This window comes from Chelon labrosus (genome assembly GCF_963514085.1).
Source record: "Chelon labrosus genome assembly, chromosome: 4".
NCBI classification, from domain to species: domain Eukaryota; kingdom Metazoa; phylum Chordata; class Actinopteri; order Mugiliformes; family Mugilidae; genus Chelon; species Chelon labrosus.
The window spans coordinates 63903-75361 of record NC_140340.1 but is presented as its reverse complement, the minus strand read 5'-3'; the positions used below and the strand labels follow the sequence as shown (position 1 = coordinate 75361).

Below are 11459 nucleotides of genomic sequence, written 5' to 3'. Positions count from 1 at the left end.
ACTGGAAGAAAATCAGATTTGAAATCTTCAGTTACTCATTGGTCAACTTCTCTCTGATACCGTCATAACCATGGAAACCACATTTACTGCCGGCGACTCTGCAGCCGAAGGTCACAGCATCCTTCAAACTTCCACCTACAGATGTAAAATATATTTATTCATTTAATCATTTCATCTCCTTTGGGACGATGTGGCCAAGTGATCTTAAAGACAAATATGTCTGTCGTTTCATTACTAATTATTTAGTTGCTGCATGTTGATCTACAACATGAGACAGAAATACAAAATGTCCAGATGACCAGTGGGAACGTAGCCGTGGAAAAATCCACCCACACAAGAGCTTCATGTCGGGAGAAAAATAATCTGAAGAAATATTTCAGTTCTTACTGACATTAGCAATAAACATCTCTAATGGACCTTAAAATGTCTCATTGTTGACAAATGCAGTAAAGGACACATAAAGGTCTCACCCTTGGACAGTGTGTAGATGACGGCGGCATTGAATGTGTCTCCAGCTCCAAGAGTATCAACTATAGTTTCAGGAGGAAATGCGTCTGAATGAATGATTAAACCATCAGGACCCAAAGCATCAGCTCCTTTTTCTGCCCAGGCACAGATCAGGACAGCCCTAAGAGTCCAACAGTTCAGGTTATTATCATTAGCATGAATAAATAATCCGCTGACCTCTAACCTCTACTCACCCCTGTTTAACTCGACCATAGAGTCCTCTCAGAGCCGCTTCAGCCGACTGGAACCCAAAGTGACGAGCGACGTCTTTGCTGACGAAGACCTTAAAAACACAACAACAGAATGTGTTCTTCATGTTCCACGTTCTCGTACTTCAGCCTGCACACATCACAGAGACTCGTACCACATCACCATACGGAAACAGCTGATAGAGCGGCTCTCTGGTCTTCTCTATCTCCACGGAGATAGTGATTCGCTGTTGCTGTGGCAACGTATTGTTGAACATCTCAACCTGCTGGATCATCTTCACCTGCTCCTCAGCATTTCGGCCCTTCAGGAGTTAAGATGCACAAAGAAGTCATTATCAACCTATTCTAAGAATTAAAAAAATAGATCATTCATATACATTTTCATCCATCGTTCAATTTAAATCTAAAATTTTACAACAAAGAATAAGTGGTTTGTCTGGTAACACCTGAAGGTTTGACTAACACATGAAGTAATCCATAGGACCTACTGATGGTTTTTGATACTCCACCAGTTTTAAAACATTTTGTTAGTATTATGTAGATGTTTCCAATTACACTGTAGTGTACGTAGTGGGTTGTGTACAGAATGGATGCAGTTCCTAAATATTTTATATATATTTTATTCTAAACATGTTTTAGTTCAGCCCCTTGAATTAAAGCTGTAGAATAGTTATAATAATAATATTATTCTGCTCTCAGTGTTAGCATACTAAAAGACTTTTATATTTAAAGTAAATAATATTTCAGAGGTGAAATTCAGAAGACGTCAGTCTGGTTGGTTTGGCCTGATTAATCACACTGAGGTGAGTTTGTTGAACTTTGTCATGTTTATATGATTTTATCAAGATGAGTTCTTTGTGTTGTTCAGGTTTATTTGAGCAAGTTGGGTTCTAGCTCCTTGGAGTTCACTCACCTCCCAGTGAATCCACTTGAACTGACAAAGATCAACTTTGGAAAAATCCTCCGCCGTGACATCAGGAAGGTTCCTGACAGATAGGAGGTGAGGTCAGAGTTCACGGTGATCAGAAAAAAAAGATAAGAACCCAGAAACACGCCCATCCCTCCATGTCAAACTGCTAAAAGTCTCTTGTGAGGCTCATGACCTCATCACTCTACTTTGTATTACGGATTTCCTGTTGGAAGTCTGGTGACATCACCATGACCCTAAACACCCATGCTTCCTGTTTGAGCCACTCATGGAAGGAGTTTCTCCTTCAGCGGATATGTGATGATTAAAGTATAAACTTTATGTCTGACATAGATTACTGTCTCAGTTGAATTATCAGTCTATCAGAATGTTTAACAATCAATCATATGGACTGATGGGTTCCGTCGTCATGGTTTAACAGTCATCCTTAACAGTATTTATTATAGAGTAAGATGACAAATACACTGCCTGGCCGAAAAAAAAGTCGCCACCTGCATTTCACTAATCAAATAGGTACAAGCCTCCTATTGGATAATTACTGCATGGGTGATTATCTTTCAGCTGACAACAAGTTATTTAAGCCCAACTGATGCAATGAGTAGCTTCTCATTTCTTCAACAACCATGTCTAAAGACACATCCTGTGGTCGTCTGTTTGAGAAGGGTCAAATCATTGGCATGCATCAAGCAGAGAAAACATCTAAGGAGATTGTAGAAACTACTAAAACTGGGTTAAGAACTGTCCAAGGCATTATTAAAAACTGGAAGGATAGTGGAGAAGCATCAGGGTAAGAAGAGAGGCAGATGAAGTGATGCACCCATCATGCCTAGTGTCTACTGTACAAGCCTGTGCTATGGGGCAGTGCTATGATCTGGGGTTGCTGCAGTTGCTCAGGTCTAGGTTCAGCAACATTATGTGTCCAAAGAATGAGGTCAGCTGACTACCTGAATATACTGAATGACCAGGTTATTCCATCAATGGATCATATTCCAAGATGACAATGCCAGGATTCATGGGGCTCAGATTGTGAAAGAGTGGTTCAGGGAGCATGAGACATCATGTCCACACATGGATTGGCCACCACAGAGTCCAGACCTGAACCCCATTGAGAATCTTTGGGATGTGCTGGAGAAGGCTTTGTGCAGTGGTCAGACTCTCCCATCATCAATACAAGATCTTGGTGAGAAATGAATGAAACACTGGATGGAAATAAATCTGGAGACATTGGAGAAGATTATAGAAACAATGCCACAACGAATGTGTGCTGGAATCAAACATAAAAGTGAAATATTTGAGTTTTTTTGGTGGCGACTTTTTTTTTTTGGCCAGGCAGTGTATTTTAAACACAAAATGGTATCACCAGAAAAACTTAACTTTGTACAGGATTCATTGAAAGACAAACAAGAATTCTTCATGAAAATGAGAACAGAAACAGTGCTCAAGATCTGCGAGGTGTCTGATCTTTGACAGAAAAATGTTTATTACAGTTTGATTACTCAACATATTATTTCATATTTCAGCAGACAAACGAGAAATTAAATCAATCACTGCTGATAAATTAACCCAGAACCACTGCAGAGGCTGAAATAACTCAAAGCTACATTTTTATGATGAAGCTCAAGGAACCAACAATAGGTTGTTCTGCTGACACTGTTTAAAGGAACGGAGCAACATGATACTGAATAGAGAATCTGTCCACTACAACTCCAGGACTGTCTCCAGTTTCTTGTCTTCTAAACTGGGCTAAGCTAAGCTAGTTGTGTTAGATAGTCGCACTGACATCAGGCGTCCAGAAAATGTTGAAGATGTTTTTGTATTAGGAAACGTAGGAAACCATCCAGAGGATTTTAAATGCACTGCTCCAAAAAAGGAAAGGAACACTTTGAAAACACATCATATCTCAACAGGTGTAAAATCCTGCAGGATGTCTCTGCTGATATGGACTGGGTAATGTGTCAGGAATGAAAAGATGCCCCACTGATTAATAGAAATAAAAAAGGTTCAACCTATGGATGGCTGAATTCAATGACACAATGAAAACCAAAGTGATAATGGTCAGTGTTGGGAAGGAATTTTTTAAAATGTATTCCATTACAGAATACATGCCCTAAAATATAAATTGTAATGTATTCCATTCCTCAATCTGAGTAACATATTCTGAATACATATGTCCCCCCCCCCATGTTGCTGGAGGTCGTGTTGTTAGTGGATATGCTACTGGAGGGCTCTAAAACCTTCTGGATTTCAAAGTCAAAACTTTAAAAAGGTGACGTCATATTTTGGAGGACGATCAGTCTTGAATGTTGTTGCTTGCTCAACCTCAGAGAGTCATTGTGTCCAGAACCTGCAAAACTGTTTCTGGATATAAAGCACAGTTCTGCCACGTCTTCTCTCTTCTATGTGTCTTATCCTGACAGGTCCCTCATCAGGAGTGAACTAATGTAAAACTACACTCAAGCAGTATCAGAATCATCTTTATTGCCACGTATGTTTACACACATGAGGAATTTGTTGTGGTGGGTGGTTCAATAAACATAAGTCAAGAAGAGTAATGACACTAACCCTGAGAGCTGTTGGCAGAGGGCAGACTACACATTGTCTGGTTCCCTTCATTCAGGTTTAGAGACTTCCTCTCTTTATTTAAAGGTGAGATCTGAACATTAATGCCTCTCTCTGCAGTGGATAACGTGACCGGCTGTCATTTCACCAGATTCAGGATCAGGATATAGTGTTCATGCTTTCTTGAGGGCAAGTCAAACAGTGTTCACTAAACACTTCAAGATCCATCTATTTTATCTGCAGCAGCAGATGCTCGGAGCTCAGGTTCACAGGCTTTTAACACTGTGCCATCTTATTTATGATGTTCCCTTCCTCTAATGCTGGTTCTGTCTGATCATTGTTGTTGATGCTGCTCTGTAGCCTGGTCACTATTAATCTGATTCACAAATAAATGTAAAGTAAAGTAAAGTCAACGCCTCTCCTTTAGATAAAGAAGTATTTAGTTAACACTGTGTCACCAGCCAGACGTCTTACGTATCAGAGAGAACGACGGTTCGAGATCCACTCGATGGACAAACCACACAACATGCACAAGGAGTTTGACCTTCGACTTGCCAAACCACCGCTGAGGCATCGATTTTACGCTGTGTGAAGTCAGCCATGATGAAACTAGCAGAGACACAGACAGGAAACATAAGTGTGCCCGCCAGAATAAAACCAGGTTCAGACAGAAAACCCTTTCTGACTGATGGGACACGACGACCAGAGCTGTTCGGTGATGATGATGTTCCTGAAACAGATTCAGTTAGTGACACACACACACACCTGTTCACACCTGTTCACACCTGTTCATGTGCAGGATAGTGCGGCTTCCTGTGCTGATGTTGCTGATGACCACAGAGGTGGGCAGGTTACACGCAGTGTGCTCAGATACCAGAGACACATCGATGCAGAACTTCTGAAAATCCTCAAAAATAAAACTACAGACAGGAAAATGTTTACATTTCCATGGGCCTCCAAAAGAAAAACTGTAGAGAGGAACTTTTTTACATATCCAGCTCCAGGTGAACATGTACAACAGATTGAATTAATATAAGAGGATAATATTTTCTTTATTTGTTTTCACAGTTAGTTGTTGACAATAGATATCAGTAGAGAACAACTAGATTCAGTACTTCAGTAAAAAGGTAGTCACAATGATATAAGAATACAGTGCATGCAGTTACATTATATGCATAACTAGTCTGGGTGGTTGTGCTGAGATCAAATATATATATATATATATGTATATATAAACACTACCGTCTTGTTACTAATAAAATGTCATTCCTTATTGCTGAGTAGTTGACCAGAGTAGTGGTGAGTGTATTAGGGTTACTGATGTTGCGGCGTGTACTCACTCTGCCACAGGACCAGCAGACAATGAACCCATGAAGGCACAGGAAGCTCCGAGCAGTGACAGCACCGTGCACGAGTTTGAAGCATTTCCTCCTCGTTGCCAACGCTGCGACAGACACCTGCAGGATCATCAGTCAATAAAAACATTTCAAACTTTGATCATGTCAGAGTGAAAACACTGGAGATTTAAGCAGAGTCAGAAAGGGGAAAAGTGGCAGAGTAGATAAATGATGTGTGACTTCATTCCATCATGTTGTATGTGAAGGTTCTCAGAAACAGACTCATTTACTTTTAGACTCTCTAAACATGTAGTTTGAGTTTGTAGTAAACATTAAGAGATAAATAACTTCTGTCCTGCTGAGTGTGGAGGAGACATGATTCATTCTTTCACTCCCCACCAGTGACTCTAACCCAAAGTCCAAGGTCAGTAGAGTATTTGTTGGGATCAGCTCTGTTATGATCTCGGTAATTAGTCTGTCCTCACATTCAAACATTGTGTCCTGTTATCTGTAATGATTACCAACCAAATGTTTAGCTATGCTATTGATAAGGTTATTCATAAATTATTAATTATTTAACCTTAATACACCACAGTATATTTACTATGGGGTCCTGACGTTTGAGGCTCTGTTCAGTAAAATACGGATAGGTTAGTTTGTCTCTCTGCAGAGCCAAGACAACAAAGTCATGAGTTAGCATTAGCCTGTCAGTAGTAACGTTAGGGTGTGTTAGCATTAGCCTGTGAGCTAACCTGTTGTCAGTGTCTTCTTCAGGGTATTTGTTGACCACGTTGATGATGTCCAGGCAGACTAAACCCACACACAGAATCTTTTTTTGTTCCTCCATGTTGGTCCAGACAGTCTGATCATGTCATGAATAGCTCTGCTCTGGACTTTGATACAAAACTGTCTCATCTTCCCCGTTTTCCTCCTCCTCCTCCTCCTTCTTCTACTACTAATACTACTACCACTTCTTCTTCTTCTTCTTCTTCTGTTTCTTGGCAGATGACTATTTTGTAGTATACCGCCACCAACTGTACAGGAGTGTGTAATACCATGAACGTCATGGAGTCTAGGCTTATATTAAATCAAAACAAACCAAAAAAAAGAAAAAAGAAAAAAAAGAAATTATATTCTTTTCATTAAACCAGTATTATGAAGGTAAATAAATAAAGCTTTCAGTCTCTCACTTGTCATGCCCTTTTCTTCCAGAACTTCATTAATTGAGTTCTCCCCTTCCATTTCTTGCCAGATTATTCTATTATCATTATACTTCTCACACTTAAAAAGTACATGATCAACATCTTCTCTGACTTGGCACACTATGCATAAACCTTTACCCTTTCCTACTATATGTAAGGTAGAGTTTAGTCCTGTATGCCCTACTCTAAGTCTAGTATAGACCACTTCTTCTCTTCTGCTTAGACTCAGCGAATTAACCCTTTTCCCTGTCACATTCTTCTGATATGTATGGTAGTGTCTTGCATCAACCTTTGCATCCCATTCCCTTTGCCATTTTTGTATAATTACTGATTTGATAATGGATTCGACTTCTCCCTTTCCCATTGGAACATTAATTCCTATATATTTGTTTTCCAACATCTTTTTTGCAATTTTATCTGCCTCTTCATTACCTTTAATGCCTATGTGAGCTGGAACCCAACAAAATTGAATAATGATTCCAAGGTTCCTGAGCTGCAGTAACAGATATTTAATTTCAATAATCAAATCTTCCCTTGAAGAGTGACCTGTATCTAGACTATGTAAAGCTGCCATGGAATCTGTACAGATTACATTTCGCAATGGCTTAACCTCTTCGATCCACCTAAGGGCTGTTATTATCCCAGTCAGTTCAATAGAATATATAGATAACATATTATTTAGTCTATACCCCCCTCTTTTGTTAAATTCGGGAATATATATTCCAATACAACCATGCCCATTTTGTGGATCTTTTGATCCATCAGTATATATTTGTACATATCCATAAAATGCTGTTTTTAAATACCCCTGGCAATATGCTGCAAAACTTAGTTCATTTGGATACTCCTTCTTTCCTTTTAGTAATTCACTGTTGACCTCTGGTGATGGGAGAAACCATGGGGGAACCGCACTTAGAACCAGTGAAGGACTAAATTTAAATTCTTTAATTCTGTATTGTTCTGCTGTGCTGTTAATGTTCCAGCCGAACCCTTTTGATTCAGTTTGATATTCCCAGCAATCCTTCAGAACTGATATTGCTGGATTATTAATACTTCCCATCAGCCTAACCCAGTATGTTAGAGACAACTTAATATATCTTAGACTAAGTGGAGATTCTTCAGATTCTATTAATAACGCACTTGTGGGGGTTGTTTTAATAGCTGCTAAAGCAATTCTTATAGCTTTGAATTGAACCCTCTCAAGTTTTCTTAAAGACGTTTTACATGCTGAACTATAAACTACACATCCATAGTCTATGGAAGATCTTATTAAAGCTGTATAAATGTACATCAACGACTTTTTATCTGCTCCCCAACATTGTCCAGTGATCATCCTCATTAGATTTAGTACCTTTTTACATTTTGTTTCAACATGCTCTATATGATGCTTCCATGTAAGCCTTTCATCTAACCACATCCCCAAATATTTAAATTTCTTTTCTCTTTCAATTGGTTGATTGTATAACAGAACTTTATAATTTTCTGGGATTCTTCTTTCTGGTAAAAAACATAACCTTTGTTTTAGGAATGGAGATTTTAAATCCCCAATCAATACCCCATTGCTCTAACATTTGTATGTCCTTTTGAATAGCTGTGGTTATGTATGCTATGTTGCGTCCCCTTTTCCATATGACTGCATCATCTGCATATAACAATCCTTAATTTCTTTCCCCTAATTTTTCAAATATGTCGTTTACCATAATGTTGAATAGTATGGGACTAATAGCACTCCCTTGAGGAATTCCACTTTCAACCATATATTCTTTACTAGTTCCATTACCAACTCTGACTCTTATTGAACGTTGTGACAGAAAATCAAGTATATAATTATACATTCTCCCATTGATTCACATTTTATCTAACATAATTAATAGACCCTCTCTCCACATTGTGTCATATGCTTTTTCAATATCTAAAAACACTGCCACCATGACCTCTTTCATAACTAGTGTCTTCTCTATTTCATTGCTGAGTTTTACTAAGGCATCAGTAGTTGATTTACTTTTCCTGAACCCTGTTTGATATTTATTAAATGGACATTTATATTCAAGAAAATAATTTAACCGTGCCACTACTATCTTTTCCATTAGTTTTCCTAAATGTGAAGACAAAGCAATGGGTCTATAATTCTCTGGATTGTAAGAATCCTTACCTGACTTGGGAAGGATTGTTGCATTTTTCCACACTTTTGGTAATTTCCCTTCTTGCCATATCTTATTGAATAATTCAAGAATTTTTTCTAAGAATTTATCAGGTAGATTTCTAATCATTACATAACATGTTATCACATCCTGGCGAGGAGTATCCTGTATTTTTTTAAAAAAAGGATGTTCCAGGTTTCTCTTAATGAGTAAGACTCACAGGATAGTAGGGCTGCAACTAATGATTATTTTCATTATCGATTAATCAGTCGATTATTTAAGCGATTAATCGATTAGTTGTTTGGTCAATAAAATGTTAAGAAATATTGAATAATATCAGTGTCTCACAAACCACAAGATGACATCCTCAAATGTCTTGTTTTGTCCACAAACCAAAGAGATACTCAGTTTATTGTCATAAAGGAACAAAGAAACCTAAAATATTACTCAATATTACTCAAAAAGATTACTCGATTATCAAAATACTTGACGATTAATTTAATAATCGATTATTGGTTGATTAAAAAGCTCTACAGGATAGGATGTATAATTTGGACAATGCTTAGTTATTGCACAAAGAATATTATTAAAAATAACTAACTTCAGTGACAATCCAATAAAGCAAACTCAGGTTGCTAACAATGCCTGTTAATATTAAAACATGATCAGTACCTCTGGAATCTCCAGCTGGTCCATGTCTGTGTGCATCAGTCCAATTTGCCACAGCTGCTCTGGACTCTGGTTGCCTTCAAACCTGAGTGGATGATGGTTCCAGCCTTCTGTAAATATCTCCAAGTCTGTCTTAAGTCTTGGAAGAATGACATAGTGCACACAGAACAGGTCCTCTGTTGATGAGATGTCCAGCAGTCCTTCATTCTCCAGCGAGTGCAGTAACTGATAGTACTTTGACAGTACTATGACTCTGACATCCCGCCAGAGACGCTCAATCCTATGGATGACAATACAGTGTTAAGGAAAAAAAACAAGTAGTCTAAATCCAAGGCAGGTTGTGGTTGTCTCTATGTACATGTGTGTATGTGTGTGTGCATTTGTGTGTGTATGTCTCTCAACAACCTGACACTTCACACTTTATCACACTTTGAATGAAAGAGAGTGCAGCAGCCATACTTGGTAGCCATTTTATAAACACAATAGTTCATTAAAGACCAGCCCTGTGTTCCCATACCCATGGTACCATACTATTTAGTATGCCAGAAAAAAAATTAGTATGTCCCAATACATAGTATATCAGATGCAATATGTCCCAATGCATAGTATATCAGATGCAGTATGCCAAAAGTACCAGGATATTCTAACATGCCTGCATGCTGTCAGTGTTTGTATTATTGTATGAGGAACCCAGTAAGATTAGCGACCTCAGAAGCTAATGGGGATCTTAAATAAAGAAGAATAAAAGATTCCATGGCAATAAGTGAGTTAATGGAAATATTGCACTTTACCTCTGATTATGAACACTTTTACCAGAGATGAAGCTTCCCCGGTCAGTCCCACGCACAGAAAACATGAATCTCGCAATCTGCACATTTTCGACTCCCTGATCTCCTCTGACCCTGAAATTCACAGTTGACCAAAGGTCTGTCAAAGATATGCTCAGCTACAAGTATCATAGTATGAGCTAGTTTTACAAAGAAAATGCTTTATTCTATGAAATCACCTTAAAGGGACTCCGTGTCTTTGAGTTCCCTCAAGGAAGAAGCCAAAGGCTGTTGATGCCCGGTTGTTAGTTGAAGCATTCAAGTACATTACCTGCATAAAACAAATAAAAAAACATTAAAAACACAGTAGTTCAATACAATAGGTAATGTAGTTGAAATTGTGAGTGTGTATTGTAAAAACATTTTTGAAAAAGTGGTATGAAAGAATTCTTTAGGACTGTTCTTAATACCTTTTCTTGGGGGTTCGAAGCATAAAAATAATGAAAAATAAAATAAAAAAATTCTATTTGCCATTAGAATATCAAAGCATCAAACAAAGCTTAAAATTATTCGGGTCAGCCCTAATGTCAGCCAAGCGTGTCTCCAGACCTAAAACCCTGTTGAGCATCTGTGGGGCATCCTCAAATGGAAGGTGGAGGAGCACAAGGTATCTAACCTCCACCAGCTCTGTGATGTCATCATGGATGAGTGGAAGAGGTTTCCAGTGGCAACCTGTGAAGCTCTAGTGAACTCCATGCCCAAGACAAGTAAAGGCAGTGCTGGAAAGAAACGGTAGCTACACAAAAAAATGACACTTTGGGCACAATTTGGACATTTTCACTTAGGGGTGTACGCTGCTATAGACTTAGACTGCTGGGGGACACATCTGGTTACATGGATCCCTCTCCTCTCCTCTCCTCTCCTCTTCCCTCCTCTCCTACCAGAAGCTTCCTCCTTCAGCTGTTGTTAACATTTCCATGTTTCTCACATTCTCTGTTACAAACTGTTTTCTTGTCTGTAACAACATCTATTGCACGTCTGCCCGTCCTGGGTGAGGGATTCCTCCTCTGTTGCTCACCCTGAGGTTACTCCGATTTTTCCCTGTCAAAAGGGTTTTCCATGGAGTTTTTCCTCAGTCGA

General features: G+C 38.7%; 1 protein-coding gene across 1 annotated transcript; it reads right to left on the bottom strand.

Annotated features, from left to right (window-relative positions):
• Window positions 1–6619, bottom strand: khk (ketohexokinase). The gene is made up of 8 exons (XM_084542411.1): window positions 6293–6619; window positions 5544–5660; window positions 4989–5123; window positions 1630–1702; window positions 872–1018; window positions 702–790; window positions 471–628; window positions 1–135 (listed from the first exon to the last, which is right to left on the bottom strand). The coding sequence occupies exons 1-8, from the start codon at window positions 6385–6387 to the stop codon at window positions 32–34; spliced, it is 918 nt and encodes a 305-aa protein (XP_084398537.1). The 5' UTR covers window positions 6388–6619; the 3' UTR covers window positions 1–31.
• Window positions 6620–11459: the final 4840 nt, after the last annotated feature.

Coding starts and splice junctions, on each gene's coding strand:
- khk (XM_084542411.1), bottom strand. CDS start 6,387: ATGGAGGAACAAAAAAAGATTCTGTGTGTGGGTTTAGTCTGCCTGGAC. Junction 5,661..6,292: donor GAAGAAGACACTGACAACAG/GTTAGCTCACAG, acceptor ATGATCCTGCAG/GTGTCTGTCGCAGCGTTGGC. Junction 1,019..1,629: donor TCAAGTGGATTCACTGGGAG/GTGAGTGAACTC, acceptor TAACTCCTGAAG/GGCCGAAATGCTGAGGAGCA.